The sequence below is a fragment of the Indicator indicator genome, chromosome 31 (genome assembly GCF_027791375.1).
Source record: "Indicator indicator isolate 239-I01 chromosome 31, UM_Iind_1.1, whole genome shotgun sequence".
Classification (NCBI taxonomy): Eukaryota; Metazoa; Chordata; class Aves; order Piciformes; family Indicatoridae; genus Indicator; species Indicator indicator.
The window spans coordinates 622623-645702 of record NC_072040.1 but is presented as its reverse complement, the minus strand read 5'-3'; the positions used below and the strand labels follow the sequence as shown (position 1 = coordinate 645702).

Below are 23080 nucleotides of genomic sequence, written 5' to 3'. Positions count from 1 at the left end.
AGAGGGAAACAGTATGAAAAGCTGTGGGGAAGGAAATGAACTATCAAATGAGCTCTTCTCCTGCTCAAGCTCTCAAGACCTTTTCACTTACTGCTTTCCTCTGCAGCTTGTCAGGTTCCACATGGGCAGATAAGATGGTGAGGACGAGAATCCATGTAGGGCAGGCTAGGATACTCTATTGCAGAGCTGTTTGGTATAGCTGACAAGGACTTTTTTTTTTTCACAGGCTAACAGCAAGAATCTCTAACTTGTTAATTGCTATTGTGTGCAATGGTTTTGTCCCAGAGTGTCAATATTCACATCAATGTTCTGCACAGAATTATCACAGAATTATCACATTTTAACCATGATCGTCTTAATCCGAAGTCCTAAAAGGTTTATCATCTCTGTGACAAGCATCTTAGCCTGTGATGCAGCTAGACTAAAACAATGTGCTCACAAATACTAGGATGAACAGACTAAAGAAAAGAACTCACAGAGATGATTTGCTTCTGTGACACTAGCTAATACCCAGAATACAAATTCATCTCTGAGATAATCCTACAGAACCCAATGAAATTATGCAATAAGAATCATTTGACCTTGTTTTTCTTGATAGAATTGTATCTGGGAAGTTACCTACAGTCACTTTTAAGAAGAAATATTTCTACAGACAGGGGAAGGAAAAAAAATAGAAATTAAAAGATATTTCAGTGATTAACATTTAAATTTTGCTTATTTTTTTCATGTGTTTGTTTTTCATTATTAAGACTAGATTCAATGACAGCTGATAACTCTGATGGGATTTAATGGGTGTGAAAAATCACTTCCATAGCCCACAAGCTCTAGATTTACTGGATTCATAATTGGACATCCTGCATATATTATATTCAACATCCAGTGTTGTTTGGAATCTGACAGATCAAACCCCTAAAATCACTTTTTTTTCCCATGCATACAAGGCTATTAATTGTTTCACATTACGTAAGCCCACACAAAAACATAGATTTAAAAGGTCTTCAGTGCTTTATTTGTTCAGATTTCAACTTTAAATGGGATAAAATATTTAGGAAAATCTCCCCAGAGAATTGTGTGCAAGAGTTCACATGGAATATTTTATTCCTCTTTCTGGGCTGCTTCTTTTTCTATTAGTTCCTCTTTAAGCAGAACACTCTTTGTACTATAGCCTCTAGCAATAAACCTCTTAACTGTCACTAAAAGCCTCAATATATGATCTTTACTATCCCCATCAATCCTCTTTATTCTAATGAGCAGGATAGATGGGAAGTCTGTTCATAAAGAGCTACTGATCAAGTTATCAGTATGCAATTGGTTGTTCCTCTCCTTGTTCCTGGGGGGTTGGGAGAAATCACTTTATTATGTCTCTGGCATCATGCAATTTACATGTGCTACCAACAGCAGAGAAAGAGCCAACTTTATATAGATATTTTGTGGAACGTTACATACTGTGCTATAAATTTCACATTGACATCAATAAAATACCAATGCAATTGAAATTCTTGGATATCTCTTTGCTGACTAATTGTAACATATCTTAAATAGTCTCTCTGGTTTGCAGGGGGTCTCTGCAATTCTTGCATTCTTAATAATTTGGCTGTGCTTCTAGGTCACACATTTTTCTTTGTGAATAGGAAGATGCAGGTGATGTCACACAGCAGATGATATTGTGTTCACATATTCAGCTAAAATAACATTAATCTGAAGAGATAATAAATAATCAAGAGCTGAGACTGGAACCTCATCTGACATGAAAGAAGCCAAATCCTGTGTTTGAAGTCAGCAGTTGTAGCATCTGTCATAATCCTGATCCCAATGTTTTCTGTGCAGCTTTCTTTTGTGCTAAGTGCATGTGCAAAACCATCACACTCCTTAATGTCAAAATGTTGTGGAAATCCTCACACAGTATTTCAGGCCCCAAAGAGATACACTGGTATTCCAGTGACAGATCCCTGCCCCAGTAGCAACACAAAACAAAAAAAGACAGCTTACCAGGCAAAGGCTCCTGATCTGCATATAGAGCTGGCAGTTCTACACATTTGTCTTCATTAGGGTTGAACCAGCAGTCAAAAGCTAAATGCATCTCTTCCTTTGTGCCTGTGTGCTTCAGATGCAGTAAATCCAAGTGCCATGGCTGCTTCAGCTGGCTGTGTGGGCCAGTGACCTGAACTTTGGATATTGAGCCAATACCTGCCAGGTCGTCCTGTGTGAGGGAAAAGAAGATGAGTGGAGCTCCTTGTGATCATGGCAGATGAAATGCAGCTGACAGCTGTAAGCAACAGTTGGATAAACTTTGGTGGTTAAAGAATTGGGACAGATTTATAACTGCTACTGTTTCCCCTCCCCTTTTTAATCAATACAGAATCGATTTACTGGGTGAATGAGGAAATGGAATTTTGGGGGTCGGATATCAGCAGTCCCTGCTGATATGTGTACAGAGAACAAGACACAGGTTCTCAGATACTACTGCACTACATATTGCACTGTTACACTGCAGGCTATTTGCAGACACAGAAGTTTTAGTCAATTTAAAAAAATTTGAACACTACTAGAAATATTTCTTACAACTTGCAACTATAAATTTGAAGGGCAATTAATCCTGTTTGGAGGAAATGTCCAGGAGATGCCTCAACTTCACTATACATTGTGTATTAATAGAAGCTGCCCATTAAAATCTTCCTTTTCTAGAATTCATGCCTGAGGAAAAAAATCTAGGGCTAGTAGGGGTAGTACAGCTTCTCTGTGAACTAGCAGTGCTTGAGTAAGGGAAAGCAGGCTTTAGATAGCTAATTATTGTTTTTAAGGCAATAATTTTTCCCTGTAAGGGCAAAAGAAGTGGGAAACAGAAGTTGTCTGTTCCCATTCTCTGCTTCTCATATTCTTTGCCCTGCTCTTTCATTTCAAACACTACCCAGAGATCTGACTTGAGCCTCTCCAGCAATGTTGGATTGTGCATTTCCCACTTCCCCGTCTGCCCACTTTATTCCCATATTCCCACCATCTCATTTTCTCACAGGGATCAGTCATCTCAAAATCTGCAAAGGTCAATAGAAGGATGGAACAAGCAGTAGAAGAACAGGACAAATAGCAGTCACACTTCCCTTGAACTCCTACCTTGCAGCACTTTGCGGCTCAGGAAATCCCTGAGCCAGAGGAGATGTCTGCAGTGCTTACCTTCAGGTCAGTTCCAAACTCTGCTCAACTGGTCTTTCATGGAGAGCAAAACCAGAAAAGTATTAAAACAGTGCTGACACCAGGAAGGAATTATAGCTCCAAGAGGGAAGTAAGAGCATTGTGAAAAGTAGCAGGTTATACCTCAGTGAAAGTGGACCTCAGCAACTTGTTAATATTTCACTTAACAGGTAATAGGAGGAAGCAAAGACAAATGATGGAAAGGCAGAAGAAATGAAGAAGAAGGAGAAAACTCATGGGTAAAAATGATCTGATCAAGAAGGGAAAAAAAGCCAAACTAGGCAAGAAAAGGCATTCAGCCCAGAGGAATGTGGTGGCAGGGATGAATAAATTGTGGGAAACAGAAAAATGAACTTTCTGTGAGTTCTCTCTCTTTTGTGATTCTTCCTTCTCCATCATCAGACCCAAAAGCTCTACAGCATCACATGGCATATTGTATGTTTCCAAATTACTTGGTTGTGTGAGATCCACAGAACCTGTAAATCAGTGTGGTATATACTGTGATATGCACCAGGGGACCAATTAGCTCACTTAAACATACTCAGTAGGAGACCCTGGGAGAATCTGCTCATTCAAACCCCATTGCTCATGTGCCAGTGTTGCTCCCTAAAACCAAAAATTATGACCTGTACCAAGCTACACAAAGGGCATAAACATCAAGTTGGTAGTTTAGTTTAAAGAAACAGTTTATCTCAGAACTAAGAAGGTTATCAGCTATAGGATTCTTGGGCTTTTCTTTCAAGAGAGAAAGGCTGAAGTACTTTGATCTGAACTGTGTTTCCTGTAACTTGAATTGGCAACTTTTTGTGACTCAGGTTGTCATAGAAGATAAAAGAAAGGCATATTGGATCCTCTTCTTTGCTCAACTCAGATCCAGTGATGTCCATTATCCAGACTCCTGATGGCTTCCTGTTGATTTCAGGCAGTTTAGGACTAGATGTTAATCTTCTACCTTTACAAATCATGAAAAAGAAAGTGGAAAGATGACAGCATGAGACAATGGCATGATATATCAAGACCATAGCCTTTATGGTACACAAATAAAGCTCTATTTGCAGGTTATGTGGTATCTATAGCAACAGTTCACTCAGAACAACACATCAATACCTTTATTATATTGTTTTTTGCCAAGAATTTAACAGCTTAATGTTCTTTCCAAATTTAGTTTCAGGGATCTTTTCTTCATGCCAAGGTATTTTCCTTGTCATGTTTGGTAATTGCTAAGAGAACATTCAGTTACCTTTCAGAGGGCTAATTAATAGTTCTTAAAAATCAATGCTACTAAAATCAATTTATCATTGAGAAGCACCAGCCATCTGCAGCATGTAGGAACCTAATGCAAAATGAGTAGTACTAATGAACTCTGCTTGTACCTAGGCTTTACCTAGCAATGTAATGTGTGCTGTGATAGTGTGGGAGTGACAGGTAAGCCTATAATAAACACACAAAAATATTTGCCAGATCCTCACAAGATCAATATTACTACCTCCCTCTCTTTTTCCTCATTACTTGCTGCTATTCTTTGTTTTCCTTCTGTTCTAACCATTCTATGGGAAATGAAAACAGCTTAATGGAAAGGAACAGCTCAGTAAAATGTACTTTGCACAACTCAGAAACAACACACAGCTGAATACCTGCATATCTACCAGGGGCACCTTAAGTTTTCAAACTTTCTCGCTCTGGACAAATCTTTGTATTTAGATGGTGTGGTTTTCACAGGACTGAAGGAATCTTTTCTCCTACTTCTAAATAAATGAAGGTCCTTCCCTTTTGCCAGGCACAGCCAGTTTTACATATGCACAAATTGTGGCATTGCAGGCTTGAAATAAGCAAAAACTCCCCATAGCAGAACTGTTGCTTTGTGCTGTGGAATAATCTCACAGGTAAAGACCAGGCTTGCTTCCCTGAAGGAACTTTTTTTTACATTCACATTTTCAACAGAGGAAAGGCACTATAGGGATCTGAAAGATTTGTAACCAAACATATCTAGATCCAGATCTAGCAGACTTTCCAGTTATGCAGCAGATCTTACCAACTGTCACAATCTCACAAACAGTCTCACATAATCCCAAATGAGTATCCAGCCAGTTCCACAGAGGGAAGACCCATTCTTTGTCTGAGTCTTGTGATTCCTTGACTGTTACCATCTTGAGGTACATCCCAGCCCCATAGCCTTCTCCATCATGTCCTATGACCACTTTTTGCAAATGACCCAGAGAAACAGCTTCCACCAAAAAGGAATCCACCTGCAAAAAAAGGGAAACACTTAAAGCAGAATTTGGACTTTGGGGGAAGTGTTATCCTGGATTCAGTTAAGGGTTTAAAATCTGTTTTTTGGTCATATTTAACATAACATCTGCTCTCTGAATCTAAGAAGGCACCCACTGATTATACCTAACATTGAATCCCACATTCATCATTAGTGATGTGTGGTAACTTCACCATCTTTGGACAATATGAATCATTTCATTAGTCATTTCACATGACATGAAAATGCATTTGCCTCAACCTTCTGACAGTCAAAGTGTTATGATAAGATTTTGGTTTTGAGCAAATTTCTATCTTTCCAGGTACTTCTACCAAGCTAGAACGCAGGAGATTCCACCTCAACACAAGGAGACACTTCTGTATGATGAGGGTGACAGAGCACTGGAGCAGGCTGCCCAGAGAGGTTGTGGAGTCTCCCTCCCTGGAGACTTTTAAGGTCCATCAGAATGCATTCTTGTGTGACCTGTCCTGGGTGATCCTGCTTTGGTAGGGGGATTGGAGCTGATGATCTCTGGAGGTCCCTTCCAACCCATAACATTCTGTGATTCTGTGATCCTACCAACCTAATTATGTCTTAATAGCCCTAAAGAAGTGTTAGAATTCCAAAAAGAGCATGTTCTGTCCAAGGTAGCCTTGAAATTCTTCTCCAATAGTCAGAAAAGCTTGTCTGTTTTTCTTACAAAATTAAAATAATTGTGGAAACAGTAAACAGAGAAAAGAGTAAGCAAGAGAAAGAAGGAAATTAAAAATAAGGTGAAGAATGAATTGAGGAAAAGATGAGGTTTGGGAAGCAAAGTAGAAAGGAGAAGTCAGAGTGAGACAATAGAGAAGTAAACACAAGCATCCCCAGATGAGAATAGGGACAACAAAATTAATAAGGTAAGGAAAAATATGAACTGCAAACAAGGTAATTATATGCCCCAGTAAATGCTTGCTTGTGTAAGAAAGCCAGGTGTTGTGCATGTGGCCCAGCCTAGGGCCAGACAGTCCTGCTGGGACCTGCCAAGGGTCAACAAGTTTATGAACAACTGGAGTTTAAACAGAAGGGTCTAGGATTGTAATTAATGCTGTCATCCCAGTGAAACATTAATTCAACAGTAGGAACTTACTAAACCAGAGATTGTTAAGACTGGATCTTAGGAAGAAGTTCTTCAGTATGAAGGTGGTGATGCTCTGTAACAGGCTGCCCAGGGAGGTTGTGGATGCCTCCTCTCTGGAGGTGTTCAAGGCCAGGTTGGATGAGACCTTGAACAACCAAGCCTAGTTGAGAGGCATCCTTGCCCATGGCAGGGAGCTTGAAGCAGATGATCTCTATGGTCCCTTCCAACCTAAGCCACTCTAGGATTCTATGATTCTATGAAATGCTGTCTAATGAAATTCACAAAAATCTAAGACTCTCCTTGACAATTCAGGCCTTGGTAGTGAGTTTCTCCAATCTTTCAGTGACTGAACCTCTCCTAGGAAAGAGAAGAATTTCACTGCTCTTAGTCATCTAGAAACAGTGGGGGCTTGTGCATTCTCTTCCTTTAATGAAATTCTTCTCTTGTCTATACTTAGCAATACTTAGTGTTTCATGTAGGATTGTAGTTACAGAAACATCACTGATTGCAGAAGTCTCACAACACTCTCTGTAACTTATTTCAAATAACTTATTTTTAATTCTTTGGACCTGGGCTTTCCTATTTTTGGAATGGAAGAAGCATGATCACAGTTCTCCCCAGTAATCTGCTTTCTTTGTGCTTATGTGGAGCCTTTATCATCTTGTGGAGGTGTTCTTGTGCATGAAGGAAATAACACATTGGTCTGCTGTGAATATCTGGAAGATAAATTCTGTTTCCAAATTGTCACCCATCTGTAGCAAGATGTATTCTAGGTAGGCATTAAGTGCTACTCAATACAGTGCTAACCCCTACACTCATAAGACACCAATTTTGTGCTGTTACCTTATTCCTTTGAAATTTTCTTCCTTCTGCTAAAGATGTATGGAGTTTCCTCACACCTGTGTCCCCTCTTCTGCCATAGAGATTGATGTAAACGTTTGCAAAAGTTTCTGCTCCCCAGCAGTCACCAATGTGAACAGAGACAAAGTATTTATAGACTGCCCAAAAAGAAGAGGAAAAAAAAAAAAGAGTAAATAAAGCTGATTAAGTACAAGGTGTACTTAAAAGAGAACAGCAACACAGAGTATTTAGTAAGACTGCTGCTTGGTTTTATTTCTGCAGCTGCCAAAAAAATCTGCTACACAGTGACTGAAATAGGTTGCTCTTGAATCTGATTTCTTCCTGCTAAGCTCAATGAAGGCTTTTCATTAACTTCCTTAGAAATTCAAAGGGAATTGGGCTTGGACAATTTAAACTACTGTAGCTTTAAGCCACTGAAAAATCCATACAAATTCTGCCCAATTCCATTTTACTGTGCAAGATCTGGAAAATAAGAACTTAAATGAGTTTGTTCAGGCACTGTTAGAAACTGAATTATCTTTGCAGCAGATAATAACTATCACAGGTCAAAGAATAAGGCACTATGTAAAATTTATGCAAATTAGAATAGCAGAGACAGATGTGGCATGGCATCCTGATGCATGACATGACACACAAATATAAAAATTTACCAAAATGCACTTATTAATTTAAGGTGCATGACAGGAACTATAAACTCTTTGCCTCTATAGTGCTCCTGTATCAATGCACTTCTACATGGTGAGGGTGGATTTTCTTCTGAGGCAGATCATTAAATTCCATACATATTAATACTCAGATGAAGAAGCAAACTTCTCCAAATGTCATTTTTAATGTACAGTCCTGCTGAGTTAACATTTAAATAATATAACACTGCAGTTTCTCTTCAGGTCATGAATAGGTGTGAAATATTCAGGGGCCACAACTTGTGGAACTTCAGGAGTGCAGTCATGTCTCTAATTACTTTTATCTCATGTGTAACTGCTAACTTCTCTGAACAAATGTGGTACTTCTGCAGGTCCTCACATTCCAAGTTAATGTCTGAATATGTTCTGAAACTCTCAGTGTGTCAAAAAAATAGGCCTTAGGGGAAAAACAAATTAAAAACTTTTGCACAATGAGGCTTACTTCTGATCCTTGTGTTAGGAACTAAACTGATTATAAGTGAAGTAATTAAATAATCTACTACAAATCATTGCCATGGGTTTTAATGTGTGCTTTATCTTTAAAAAAGCACAGTTATATTGTTCAGCTTTGCACACACAGGATCATAGAGAAGATTTAGCAACTGTGAAACCTGACAAGTGACTTAACTGGAAAATTAAAATTTCTTATGTGGTCAGCATTTTTGCAGTGCATATATGGAGACAGTTACAACAGAGCCACTGAAGACACCAAATCTGGGCAAAGTGCTATATTACATCTGTAGCACTGATTCTTTTTTTCAGGAGGTTACTTTGCACTGTTTATATCTTCTCAGTGTTTTCACCTGGTAAAGTTTTCTGGTCCTCATTAACTACAGGGAATTCTTTCACCAGCTCCTTGTCTTCTCTGTTAAGAGCAAGCCAGCAGTTACAGTCAAAGTTCACTTCTTGTGTTGTGTGTAGTTCTTCTAAGTGAAAAGACTTCAAATGCCAGCCCTCAAAGCCTGGAACATCATCACAGCTGACCCGAATCTTGTATACATCTCCCAGATCTCCTGTCTCAACCTGCAACAGATATCATGAGCATACTGTCAGGGCTGGGTCACCTAATTGCTGTCTACAACTACCTGAAGGGAGGTTGTAGCCAGGAGGGGGTTGGTCTCTTCTTCCAGGCAGCCAGCATCAGAACAAGAGGACACAGTCTCAAGCTGTGCCAGGGGAAGTTTAGGCTCGAGGTGAGGAGAAAGTCCTTCATGGAGAGAGTTGTTAGACTCTGGAATGTGCTGCCTAGGGAGGTGGTGGAGTCACCATCCCTGGAGGTGTTCAAGAGGGAATTGGATGTGGCACTTGGTGACATGGTTTAGTAGTCATGAGTCTTGGGTGAGAGGTTGGACTTGATCATCTTTGAGGTCTTTTCCAACCTTATTGATTCTGTGATTCTTTGATTTCCCCAAATCTCTGTGTAGAATCCCTAAAGTTATCACTAACCAATGGAAAAGCTGAATCGGAGGCTGAGGTAACTGTGGTGAGAGAATCTTTCAGGAAAAAAACGAATTCTTCCTAATTTCCAACCTAAACCTCCCCTGGCACAGCTTGAGGCTATTGTCTCTTGTCCTTTCTTTAGTTACTTGGGAAAAGAAGCCAGCACTGGCATCCCTACAGCCTCCCTTCAGGTAGTTGTAGAAAACAATAAGGTCTCCTCTCAGCCTCCTCTTCTTCGGGCTAATTAATTCTATTATTATTTAAGCAGTTCACCCACTGTACTCTTGATGCCTAAGACCACTGAAACCAAACAACTCTACCTGGCAGCATGCTGCTGTTTTATCCTTTCTAACAATTTATTCCTTCTGCTTTCAACATGCAATTAAACTACACCTGTTCTTTCACAGGAACTGGTTAGAAATATTTGGGATCAAATAATCATTCTGAATACAGTGCACATCTGTGCATGTCTCTGCATGAGAGCACCTGGAAAGTCAGGAATTCACATGCCTTCCTGTCCTCTGTGTGCAATAAAAGTAGCTCAGATCAAAATTAAGCTTACTGCTTCACATGAACTTGAGCTGCTTATAGCAATAACCCGTTGTTCTTTTTACTGCACTGTATTACTAAGACCTTTTTTTTTTTAGGACCAGGATCTTTGGGGAGGTTTAAAAGTTCATTTACTCCTTGCTTGTTGGAAAGCTGAATTCACAGCTTGTCATCCTTGTGGTATCATGCTCACGCCTCCAGCCTGCTGCTGCAGTGGGAGACTGTGAGCAAAGCTTCTGCATTCTTCTGAATAGCCTGAGTAAGAACAAAGAACAGGAGAGTAAAAAGAAACTGGGTTTAATTAGCTGAACCACCTAGAGAAGGTATAAAGGTATTTAGGGAGAGAGCTATGAATCCCCCAAATGCTTCTTCATCTCAGACCTGCTATCCTGCTTTCCACAGAAGGCCACAAAAACTGTGAGACACTGTAAGCAACCTGGCAAAGAGACAAAACCTCATGCACAGTAAACAATACTCAAACAGCATTAGCATCTTCATACAAAGCAACAAAAAAAAAAAAAAAGACACAAATAACTAAGGAGAAAATACAGGCACTAGCCCAAAACCAATCCAAAGTACAAACAAGAATTTAGAAAGTTGTTGGAGTGGAAGCCCAGTATGATGGGTATGGGGCTGCTTGGTCTTCAGAAGAGGAGGCTGAGGAGAGACCTCACCACCCTCTACAACTACCTCAAAGGATGGTGGAGTGAAGTGGGTATCAGTCTCTTCTCATATGCAACCAGCAACAGGACAAGAGCAAATAGCCTCAAGTTGTGCTAGGGGAGGTTTAGGTTGGATATTGGAAAAATTTCTTCACAGCAAGGTTATAAATCATTGGAACTGGCTGCCCAGGGAAGTGCTGGAGTCACCATGCCTTGATGTATTTAAAAGAAGCATGGATGTGGTGCTTAGGGACATGGTTTAGTGGTAGTGGCTTAGCAGCAGTGGGGGGATTGTGAGCTCTAGGCAAGAGGTTGGACTTGTTGATCTCAAAGTCCTCTTCCTACCTCAACAGTTCTATGATTGCATGGCGTTATGGTACCTCAGACTATGAGGGGCAGTCACAATTAACACAATGATACTAACTGATCCTACCATGATAGCCCGTTGGTGAAGTTACCTAGTCTAAGAAGGAACACATGCCATTTGGGAAAAGACCAACCAGCTGGATGAAGCAGAGGTCTGCTCTGTGGAACCACGCATGCCAAAATTCAGCCAGCTGCTGTGGTTGCTCCACACACAGATTCTGCCTCTGTTGACCACTTCAGTTTATGTTGATGGCTTAGGAACCTCCTTTGGTTGCTCAGTGTGTTTCCTGTATGTTTTCTGACAAAGCAGCTTCTTTCTTGTCTTTAACAAGTGCCACTTATCTTTTCATTTACTCCCCACAAAGTTCCTAAATTGCTTTAGCTTGTTATTTGAATAAAAAATTCTCCCTGGACCAGGTCATTATGGTGAAGATCTGACAACATTTTCTAAATGCGATTTCACCATTGTTTTCAGAGTGTTTATTGCAGCTGTTGAAGAGTATCTCTGAGCTCTACAAAACTGCCTTGAATTGCAAGCTATTTCTCTCCTCTAACTGCTTAGAAGCTGCACTTCATGTCAAGCAACAGAATTTGCAGTGACTTAGCCTAGAAAGCCAGGGCAGAATTTGAACATTAAAAAGGTGCCTCACATGAATCCTTTCAAAGCAGCAGGATGTGTGTCAGCTGTACAGGTAGACAGGACTATATCAGGGCTGGTTTTAGCACTGGCCATGTGTATGCTGTTTCTTCAGGGTTCATCATGCTTTGATAGGTGTGAATGCATTCTCCTGAGATTTATGATTATCCAGAAAAATCCTCTGCCTGCTGGCCTGAGAGGCAGAACTATGTGGGGGGAGATTGGAGACTGCTTTACAGAGGCTGAAATAAAGGAAAGAAAAGCCCATTTATGTCCTCTGGAAATTCTGTCCAATCCCTCACCTTCTGCATTCTCAAATAACTGTATTTTGCCTTTTGTATGAACTGCAAATCAGGAATCTCTAGAGAATTAGAAAAATGCAAGACAGGCTGCTGAATGCAATAAATCACACAGCAAGGACCATTTTCCTCCACGATACATATCCTTGAAGACACTGAAAATTCCAAGAGAGCACAGATGGCTGTAGTAGAACAGGACTGTGAGCAGAAGATGACCTGGGATCTAAAGTTAGATGGTTCCATTTTTGTAAGTAAAGATGTCATTTGTACCAGTCAAACTAGCATTCCACATAGATCTGTCTATCTTTTGGCTAGAGAGGAATGGCATGATAAGCTCTGTGTAGTACAGTCTGTTTATGACTTACAATGAATTCATCCATTGCTCTGGGTAGAAAGCACACATGTCCTGGGTTTGGGGCAGAAAGCAGAAGCTCATCACTTTTGCCCTTTGAGCCATAAATCACAAGGGTCCTTTTACACTCCTGTGGCTCTGGGGAATCTCCATCTGTTTTAACCTGCACTCTCCACTGTTGTGCTGAACAAAAATGAAAACATTGTATTTTTCAGTCTCAATGGGTGGTTAGGTTATTATTACTATAGAGAATTTAAAGATAACCATGAACAGATAGTAATAGATAGTAATTCCCTCTCTTGAGGAAAACTGTAACTTAAACAAGCCTTGATAAACACAATACAACTGTTGAAAAGGGTATGCAAGCAGAAATTAACATCAAGAAAGGAGGGACTTATTTGGCTAGATTTTTCTGTTCTTGATAACAAAATAGTTGCTTAAATTGCAGTAATGAGTTGATTACATTTCAGTCCTTAAAGGGTTTGTGACACAAAAAAAGAAAACTCACAACTGAAATTCTTTTATGCGATCCACTTATATGTGCTTCCTGCTACACCAGTAGTTAAACAAAGTGACTTAAACCTATTTTCTCTGATTTTTCTAATCTAATTTGTCATTTCCATTCTGCTGGTTTGTCAGAGCAGATCATTCATGAGGGTTGAGCCTAAAGTTTAGGGAGTCCTGGAGAAGTCTTTGCACTGACCTCAGCTCATGGCTTGGGTCTTTTAGAGATTAGGTTTTGGTAGGTGACCTGTATCTATAACAATGTCTGAAGCCTGGAATGCAGCTAAGAAGCTACAGAGAACCATTTCAGGTGTGGGAAAAATACAGTGTCTTAGGTGGAACCTATAGATTAGGATGTTACTTAGTTCCTTGAAAGTAAATATTCCCCTGAATTCAGATGAACTACTTGTAGAAAAGTCACTTGACCCTGCAGGGCAAAGGGAACTTAAGAGTGGAAGGAAATCCAAAGCCTGTGTTTAGGCTGTGACCAGCAGTGTGATAATATGAGTCATTTGCTCAAGGGATTCATTTAATGATTGTGTGTAAGCCTACAATGCAACATGCTGACAAAATAAATTTTAGCATATTTCAGAACAAAAATGAATTGGAAGTGATTCTTTTTCTTACAGTACTTTGTGGGGTTTTTTTCCATTCCTTTGGATTACTTTCACTTGCTTGCAGAGGGAGACTAGGTGAAGACCTAATCTGGTTTTCCTGATTTAGAATTTCCCTTTGTTTTTCCATATTGTTTTCTTTCAGCTAATTGTGCTTTTTGCCCTTATTGTAGAAGCTTTTTCTGCATTCCGTCTAACCGTTCCCTGACTCTTCTGGACTCAGCTACAAAACAGCAGGCAAATACAGGTCTCACAGTCAGAGTGCTGAGTAACACACTAGCTGAAAGGATCCTTCCATCTGAACCCCTTTTTTGAGGTCATTTCCAGGAATGAGTCAGATATAGGATGTGGAAGGTTCACAACTTGACTAACGAGGAACTTTTGTTGTTTGCTCTATGTGCCAGCTTTGAATTTTATCTGCTTGTGCCAGCTGGGCATGTGGTACCCTTCAGGGTGTCACACTTGGTGAAGTCAAGCATTGCTTGAGCTTTGGATGTTCCTGAGCACTCCAAGGGGTTTTGAGAGGCTTCAAATTTTCACAGAGACTCCCAGCATAGCTCTGAAGCTCTTATCCTCTCCAACTATGCTCTCTTTTGAAGACTGGCTCAGGAACACATCCAAGATGAAATGAAGATAATTTTTGCATTACTGTGATTTCCAAGGTGAACTTTTTGTGGGGGTTTTGGTTCCCACTTTTTAGTATTCCTCTACTTCAGGAGAGAGCAAGCCCCAAGGTAAGAGAAAGCACAGATTCATAACTGCTTGTTCCCTGCTCAAAGAGGCAGCAGGGTTAGAGAAGATACTTCAGGCAAGGTGATTTATTTCAATTAATATCTATGATTGTGGTTTTAATTATTATTTCAGAAGAAAGGCTAAGACACCAGTTGGGAGTTTTCCAGGAAATAAATCAGTGATTAACAGATTTAAGGGCCTCTTAACATCTGTGACTGTTTGTTCTCCTACATTTATTTTTAATGCTCCTACAATTTGGTTACTGAGCTAACCCAGACTGATTGCATTTTCTCTCAATTCAGCCAATTCCTTTAACCTGCTCATGCCAGAAAAAGCAAAATAATCTTTCGTGCAATATTATATTCACTCAAACAGCTAACTGGTAAGGATGGCTACACCAGACAGCAGACTGATGCCAAACATCTATTGTGTTCAGTGATTTCTGTATCGCTTTTCAGCATGTTCTGAAGTTCTGGAAATCAGTAGCTCATCTTCTATGTTTCATATGTGTGGCCACACTAAAAAAAAGAGACTTTTCCCCTGAGTCTACTGAACTGTGCTAGCTTCCCTTCAGAGTGACTACTGTACTGAAGTATTTTTGTACTTTCAGCTTATCTATAAAGCTTCAGATGTTTTCTTTGAGACATTAATGTGACAACTGCTAAAGTGAATGGTAGGGGGAAAACAGAATTCTGTGGGGAAAAAAAATCTCAGAATTATTATATTATATTATATTATACTATATTATATAATATTATAAATATAATATACTACATATTATATAATATATAATATATATAATCTAATATATAACTATATTTCTATATAACATATAGAACAGAACAGAACAGAACAGAACAGAATAGAATAGAATAGAATAGAATAGAATAGAATAGAATAGAATAGAATAGAATAGAATAGAATAGAATAGAATAGAATAGAATAGAATAGAATAGAATAGAATAGAATAGAATAGAATAGAATAGAATAGAATAGAATAGAATAGAGTAGAATAGAATAGAATAGAATAGAATAGAATAGAATCAGGGAAAATCTTTATGGAAAGTTTTCCCTTCCACTGTGAGCAGGACTGCTTATCATTGCTGTCTGCTCTCCCTCATGAAATCTCAACTGCTGCAGTGGCTGGGACATTTTAAGGCCATTTCTTTTTTTTTTTTTTTTTTTTCCAAGAATCTGCATCTCTGGAATTTTCTCTTATCAACTTTAACCCTGGTACTGTGTCATGATGGACTGACACAGAACTGAGTACAAGACACCTTTCCAAATCTCTTTTGATTGTTACCTTCCTATAAAGCACAGTATTCTGACATTCAAGATCTATGAACTCACCACTACAACACCACAAATTAAACTGAACAATCCTGAGATCAGTCTTGCCCATCATCTTTTTTACATAAGGCACAGAAGCACAATCTCTCACCTATCTCAGTTCCTCACTGGAACAAGCCCTTGGGTGAAGAAAAGATGGCTAAAGAGCAATTCAAGCTGAACTGATGCACAGCTAATTGGCTAAGTACTTCCTTAAAATGTTCCCCTTTACACCATCATTATTCAGAACCTCTGATCTCAACCTAAGAAATCAGCACACAAGCTTTGGGTCCTCCTGGACACTCTGACAGTGTGAGATTTCACAGACTGACTAAGAATGAGCCCACTCCTTTCTCTTCATAATCAATACACTGTGTCTAACTGCTCTTGACACTCACAGGCTCTCAGCTGCTTGTGCATCTGTGCCTGCTTGGTATAGCACAATAAAAAAATGAAGCTGCACTGCAAAAAGAAAAAAAAAAGAAAAAACAGCCCTTTGATGAGTAGCAAAATACAGTCTATTTTCTGAACATAAGGTGAAAGAGATATTATGGCTGCATCTCTGAACTGTGCACTTAGCTGAATGCAATCCCAAGCCACCCTTGTGAAAATCAAAGTTCTCTGTGGGAAAGCCTTTACTTACCAGAGTTAATCAGTCTCCTCTTGTCAAAGTTATGTTGCCATGGAACAACAACTGTTGGCTAAACTGCTTGATTGAATGCAAATGATTTAATTTTCACTAAAACTGGAGTTAGATTGAGAGATGAGGACTCATCATACCAAAAGTAAGTCACTGTTTTCAGAGATCAGTTTAAACATTCCTGTTTGTTTGGGTTTTGTTTGGTTTTTTTGTTTGTTGGTTTGTTTTGCTTTGGCCTCTCCCATAGAGTACTCAGAGTTGCACAGAATATACCTTTACAGTTAAATGTTCATTAAGATATTTGTGTCAGTCTGTTTCTCTTTTCTATTTCAGGAGAAACATAGAGATGGTATCTCAGATTTTAAATACTTGGGAGGGTATTACAGTGAGGGCCACTGTGGGTATAAAGCCAGAAAACTGGGTGTGTAGTTTTTTCCTGACTTGTTTTTAGTAATTCAAGCAGATTTAGCCACCTGAATAGAATCTCAGAGTCATTTTGATTGGAAAAGACCTTCAAGATCACACTACAGTTAGCTTCACTAACAGATTTGGAGTTTAAACCTGCACTATTTCTGACTACTTTAGGAATACCCTGATGGATTTTGACCTGAAAACACTTCTACTGACACTTCACCACACATTTTTCAACTTGCTGATGTTTGCTGGGGAACCTGTCCCCATGTACTAAAAGGCAGTGACACTGGGATAAACAAAACAACACCTGAATCATTTCTTAGAGGAAGTGCTGGCTGATTTCAGGCCAGAATAGTAGAAATATAAAGAAATCCAAAATATGAAGAAACCCAGCAGTGTGTTTACCTCAATTACTTATAAGGGTGTAGCCCTTTCTCTAACTATTGGCAGCAATTTATCTTCATTTTCTCTCACAGTTGATATTTGCATACACAACAAGGTCATTTGCTCACATATTTGTCACTTAATACTGATCTGCAGGTTAAATTCAAACAGCAAAACCAATGGTGTAGAAAACAACTCTTACCTCCAAGAAATGCCTTCATTGCATTGCCATCTTCTAAAATATGAACAGGAGGAAAAAAAATATGTGAGCAAGCTTTGTTATCACTTCTCCTCTTAAGTTATGGTCTCATTCAGCAGGGTTCTTCAGTACTAACTAGACATTGAGTATACATTATGTAGTTATAATACAAATTTTCATTAACAAAAGACTTACTTTTGGCAGTTAGCTCCCTCTCAGTTTTCCCATCATCTTGATATTCATCTAACCACCTTTCATTGCAAAAATAAAAATAACAAGATTAATAAAAATGATCAGCATATTACATGTCATCTGACAATTGCCTTCTCTCCCCAATAGTATTTTTTTAATATGCTTTTTAATCAAATTATACCTGGAAACTATTTCATAGATTAAATTGTATTTTACACATTTATCATAGTTGGCCTTGTTCATATTAGGTGAACTTGGCTCACTCTGCTTCAGGCAAGTAGGAATTTTCATGCTAGCTGTATGAGGTCCTACAGTACTAGATAAAGTGCATTAGCTAAAAAACTAAGTAGTTTCAGGATCAGAGACTCAGCTCTTCATTTTGGGGGGCTTATACAATCTGCAGTGATTACTTAACATTTATTGTGCTTAAAATTATGTATAACCTCTGCAGGTCTGGAAGTTCTGAACCTTCTCTAGATCTGCAGCAATTAACTGAACTTCTCTTTTTCACTTTCTTTTTGTTGTATATTGATGAGTTTAAGGATCTTTCCTGCAACATCATTCCACTAGAAACATGCATCCATCCTCTTCCTGTTGGTCCCTCTTGCTGACATAACACTTTACAGCCTTTAACAATCTCACTTGTTGAAAAACAAATAGGTGCTCACTATCAGCTTCTCTTCTATTATCTCCATGATGATGTTGCACTTGTTTAAATCCAGAGATCCATAATAGATTGCACTTCTATGTAACAAAACTCCCTGAAAAAGATCTGTGCAGCTAGAACTTTCCACTTAATACTTCTTAAAAGACTGGGAACTGAAAGGGTATTTATTCTCCTATAGTCTCTGCATAATTTAGATCAAGAAAAGATCAATGCACTTTTCCTCCTGTGCAGCATCTGGTTATGGGCTGCTTTGCGTTATTAGGCTATGGCTCCTATATCAATTCAGCAACGTTGTTCTCAGCCTTCAAAGGCAAAACTTTTCATCCTATGTATGCTGAAAAACTCTGGGACACCGCTCATACATCTAGGGGGTGTGCAAGTGTCTCTTCTGCTCTTTTTTCCTTAGGTTGCCAGCAGTGTAAGAAATTCTTTTTGCTCCATGAATGACATACCTATTACAAGGAAATACAACCTCCTGAGCTTCCTTTCCTTCTTTATATTTGATGACAATCTTATCCAGGAACCATCCATTGCCTGTGTTGAAATGACAAACATTTATCATGTGAAATAATGCATTTTTTTAAGAATAAATTTAAAGGGAAAAGGCCAGATTATCTTTTTCCAGCAAAAACACAAGTCAGAGCTCAGCTAAATAGATAAGATATATTTACAGAACAAAAGCCATACTATTCTGTGCCTCTTGCAAGAGGTACAATGTTAATTCTTCTCTGCCTTGCTCTGTTTTAAGTGAGGTGGAGTTTTTTCTTGGAGATGTATTCATCTCTGAACTGCCAACATCATTCACATCCCAGCCAAATTTCTTTGATTCTTTGTAATCAGGATATTAGTACAAATCCGTTCATTCAACTAACTGAGATCAGTGTGAGAACTGGACATTTTGGTCATCTGTGAGCCAAGCTGGTTTTGCACCTATAAAAGTGAAGTATTTCATACTTAATAATAAATTACACTTCAACTAAATTTAAAAACAATTCAGTTAAAGAAGATAATAAATCATAATAACTACTGCTGTCCTTTGCAAATGCAGTGGGGCTGCAGCCTTGCAGAGCCTATGCTAGGTGCCAGTAAAAATTGAGGATCCAAGTATCCAGGGCCAGCAGCTGGATAGAGTGAATATCTAAGGCCAGTTCCTGAAGGTCGCATCCATCCATACTGTAAATATATATCCTCTCCCTAACAGCAGTGACCACTGCCACATCCATATTGATCTCAGATCCCCTCCAATAACCATCACAGTGACTGCTGCCATTCTCCTGCACAGCCCTTTTCAAACAGCCTGTTCTCTGTGTCACAACTTGTCATTTGGCTTACCAGGTTTTGCCTGACTCAGACCATTATTTATCAGCACATTGTAGCAAAACAGCATGAAGGATGTTTTGGTCAGAAGCAGACAACTATCCTATTTATTCTCTGCCTCCCTGGCTGTATCTGAGTCTGGAATTCCCTAGAAGGCAGAGGTCTCTGTCCCATAGGGAGGGCTTGCCCAGGCAGTGTGTGGAGCAGTATTGCATTTTCCCTTCAAGACTTCAGGGCCAGAGTACATTAGAATCATAGAAAAAGCACTGGGTTGGGAGAGGTCATCTAGCCCAACCCCCACACAGTGAGCAGTGACATCCCCAACTAGATCAGGTTGCTCAGAGTCCCGTCAAGCCTGACCTTGAATGCCTCCAGGGATGGGGTCTCCACCACCTCCCTGGGCAACCTATACCAAAGACCTCTACCAAAAAATGATCACATCACAACATTCTTTTTTTTTTTTTTGGCCTGAAAAACCTACAAGCTGAATGACATGTCACTCACTGGAGCAGCTCCACAAATGACTTACACAGATTAAATACATAACCAAATCTTATGCTGCTGCCCAAAGAAGCAAGGAGATTTTGGCAGTAAGGCAGGTGTTGCATGTCTTTAATTCTCTTCTGGCCAGTCTTCAGGCTTTGTCTAATAAAGGATTGTTTTACCTGTGTGAGCAATGCTTTGATGAGTTTTCTGCATGCAAATAAACAGTGCTTCCTTACAAATAAACTTGAAAACAGAGAGTGGAATGAGAGTGTTTGACATTAAACTCATGTCCTTTTCACTGCCTGTTGCCACTGTTTTTCACCATCCCATCACAGTGACCAGTCTGTGGGAAGACTTTTTTTATCACTGCAAGACCTTCTGTCACATTCTGTGTGCAGGATGCAATATGAATAAAGTGCATTGTGCTTAAAAAGGACTTGAAAACAGATTGGTCTCTAGGAAGTTAAATCCTACCTGGACCAGCTCCATCATGGCTAATCAGAACTTTCTCCAGGTCTCCCAGTGAGACAGCCTTTATGCAGAAAATATCAATCTGTGGAACCACACAAGGAAAATGATAAAGGTCTTGAACACAGCTATTGCTTTGACTATAACAGTTGAGAATAGTTGGATTTTTATCTTTTTCTCTCTTTTTTTTTTTTTTTCAGAATAAATACAGGTGTCATATATTGGTCCTGGCCACTCACTGAAGATCTTTTAAAGCTTTCTAAGGGGAAAAACACCTTAAAATTACTCCACACAGAGACATCACTTGATTCTTTTGGCATGACACAATGAACAGCTGCAAAGATTTATCTGGTCATCTTCCTATAACATTTTCTAGCCCTATCTGCCTCACCAAGACTGGAAAATATACTTGGGAGTAAGGATTTAGAACCTGATTCTAAAATGACAGCGAGTAAGGGTTTAGAATCTGATTCTAAAATCACAGTGATCTCTTCAGGAGAACAAAATGTTATTGTCACCACCTTATCTACATTTACAACATAAATAACCAGGAGTACTTGAGTTCTATTCTCCAAAGCTCTCAGTAAATGAATGACCCGGTAGATAAAAATTATTAATATGATGTGATCCTGTAAGTAATTTTGAATAAAGAAAATATATGAGAAAATGGTAAAGTGCTTTGAGTAAGACCTGTAAAAGGGATATTTACACATGTTGTTTGCTAGCCAAAATTTACTGATCAGAAGTAGCATTGTTTGTACTTCACCTGTCCACGTTGAAACTTTACATGATTACTCTTAGATCTGTGGAGCTTCCTTTTGCCAGTATCCCCTCTTGTCCCAATGAGATTGATATAAACATTAGAATCTGTTTCAGCACCAAGTCTGGCACCTGTGTGTACGTGGATCTCATACATCAACACTAGAAGACAAAAAATCCCGAGGTTATCTTGGTAGTTTGCACATGATTCAAAAGGTTTCCCATCCAAATTTTGCCAGAAGACTCTGCTGGTCAGGCACTGGAACAGGTTGCCTAGGAAGGTGGAGTCACTGTCCCTGGAATTGTTCAGACACCATGTAGACATGGCACTTCAGGACATGGTTTAGTGGCCATGGTGGTGTTGAGTTCTTCATCAGACTTGAAGATCTTAGAGGTCTTTTCCAACTGAAACAAATCAACGATTCTATGCTTTTATGACTTTCTAGTTTGGAAGCAGCACACCAAGGTTCAAATCTTAGAATCATTAATCACAGAATCACAGACTGTTAGGGGCTGGAAGGGACCTTGAGAGATCATCTAGTCCATGCCAGAGCAGGATTACCTAGGGCAGATCACACAGGAACTCATCCAGGCAGGTCTTGAATATCTCCAGAGAGGGAGACTCCACAACCCCCCTGGGCAGCCTGTTCCAGTGCTCTGTCACCCCCACAGTGAAATTCTTCCTCCTGTTTCCATGGAACTTCCTATGCCTCAACTTCCACCCCTTGCCCCTAGTCCTGTCATTGGACATCACTGAGAAGAGCCTGGCTCTAAGATCATCAAGCCCAAAAGTTAAATTTTGTAATTCTCTGGATGAAAATATGAAAACACCAAGCTTAAAAAAATACCTGATGCTGAGTCTAGCTGTGCATTGCTCAACAAAGCAGCCCATCATGCAAGTGCTCCCTACTGCTCATTTTCTTCTCTCACTCCCTGCTAACCTTTCACAATTCCGGGACCTAATCTGTGAAGTCATTCTTGGCACACTATCTCCACCTAACTGTGTCTACTCATGGTCTCAAACCAAAAGTAACTCTTTTTTCACTGGTACCAAGGCATTTTCAACCTCTGGATTTGTGCAAATCAGAATTTTCTGGGTGGTTAACCTTCATTTCATCTTAATAGCAGCCATGAATCCCAGAGGGTTTAGATTTTCACTACACATGCAAAGGTGGGAAAGCAGATGAAAGGGCTCCCTCATCCATAAAATGCAGGCACTCCACTTGCTTTTGAAGGTTTCAAAATCAACACTAGTGGATGCTAACACTTGCCTGAACAGCTCACAGTTGAAAATCTATCTACAGCTTTTTAATGCCTCTCCTTCTAATCCAGACCACCAATAAAAAATTATACACTTATCACCCAAGAATTCTGGAATCTAATGCAGAGTTATTGCATTAACATATTTTGTGCCACACTAATATTTAGCCAAATATGAACATTTCTTCATAAAAAAATATTTGTAGTAATCACACACTCTTGCGTTTCATTTTGGATTTCCTTATGATGCCTTTTAAAGAAAATTTTCCTGTTTACATCTTAATAGCAATTTTTTCCATGCAGTGTTTCTGTTCTAATCACAGTTGGCCATTTCTGCTGCTATGTAGTAGATCACAGAGGAGGTTGTTTCACTAATGGGTAAGTTTTAATAGTTCTTGAGAGAGAAGAAAGCTGGTAGGAGCCCTAACAAACACAACCAAACATCACTTTTAAGAAGGAACTAAACTGAAAACAAAAAATAATAACAAAATGCTTTGAAGTGGACAATATTCTGCAAAAACTATTTAAAATACCATTAGTCCTAAGCCACCAAATAGCTAACAGAATCTGACATTTCCATGCATTTTTAATTCAGTGAACTCCAAGGCATTTTATAATACTCAAGTATCACATCATCCATCAGCACTGAAGAAAAGCCTATTTCTGATTCCCAGTGGAGAAGCTAAACAAGTAGAAAACACTGCAAATT

At 39.2% G+C, this 23080-nt stretch overlaps 1 protein-coding gene across 1 annotated transcript in view; it reads right to left on the bottom strand.

The window, feature by feature from the left end:
• Positions 1 to 23080, bottom strand: part of RP1 (RP1 axonemal microtubule associated) — a 132518-nt gene that overhangs the window by 47706 nt on the left and 61732 nt on the right. Inside the window, exons 25-35 of the mRNA XM_054394648.1 lie at positions 21119 to 21273; positions 20359 to 20437; positions 18534 to 18615; positions 17418 to 17473; positions 17226 to 17258; positions 12420 to 12589; positions 8905 to 9124; positions 7401 to 7555; positions 5222 to 5435; positions 3951 to 4141; positions 1990 to 2200 (exon numbers count right to left, since the gene is read on the bottom strand). Coding sequence (XP_054250623.1) covers positions 1990 to 2200; positions 3951 to 4141; positions 5222 to 5435; positions 7401 to 7555; positions 8905 to 9124; positions 12420 to 12589; positions 17226 to 17258; positions 17418 to 17473; positions 18534 to 18615; positions 20359 to 20437; positions 21119 to 21273 — 1566 coding nt within the window. The remainder of the gene's footprint in view (positions 1 to 1989; positions 2201 to 3950; positions 4142 to 5221; positions 5436 to 7400; positions 7556 to 8904; positions 9125 to 12419; positions 12590 to 17225; positions 17259 to 17417; positions 17474 to 18533; positions 18616 to 20358; positions 20438 to 21118; positions 21274 to 23080) is intronic.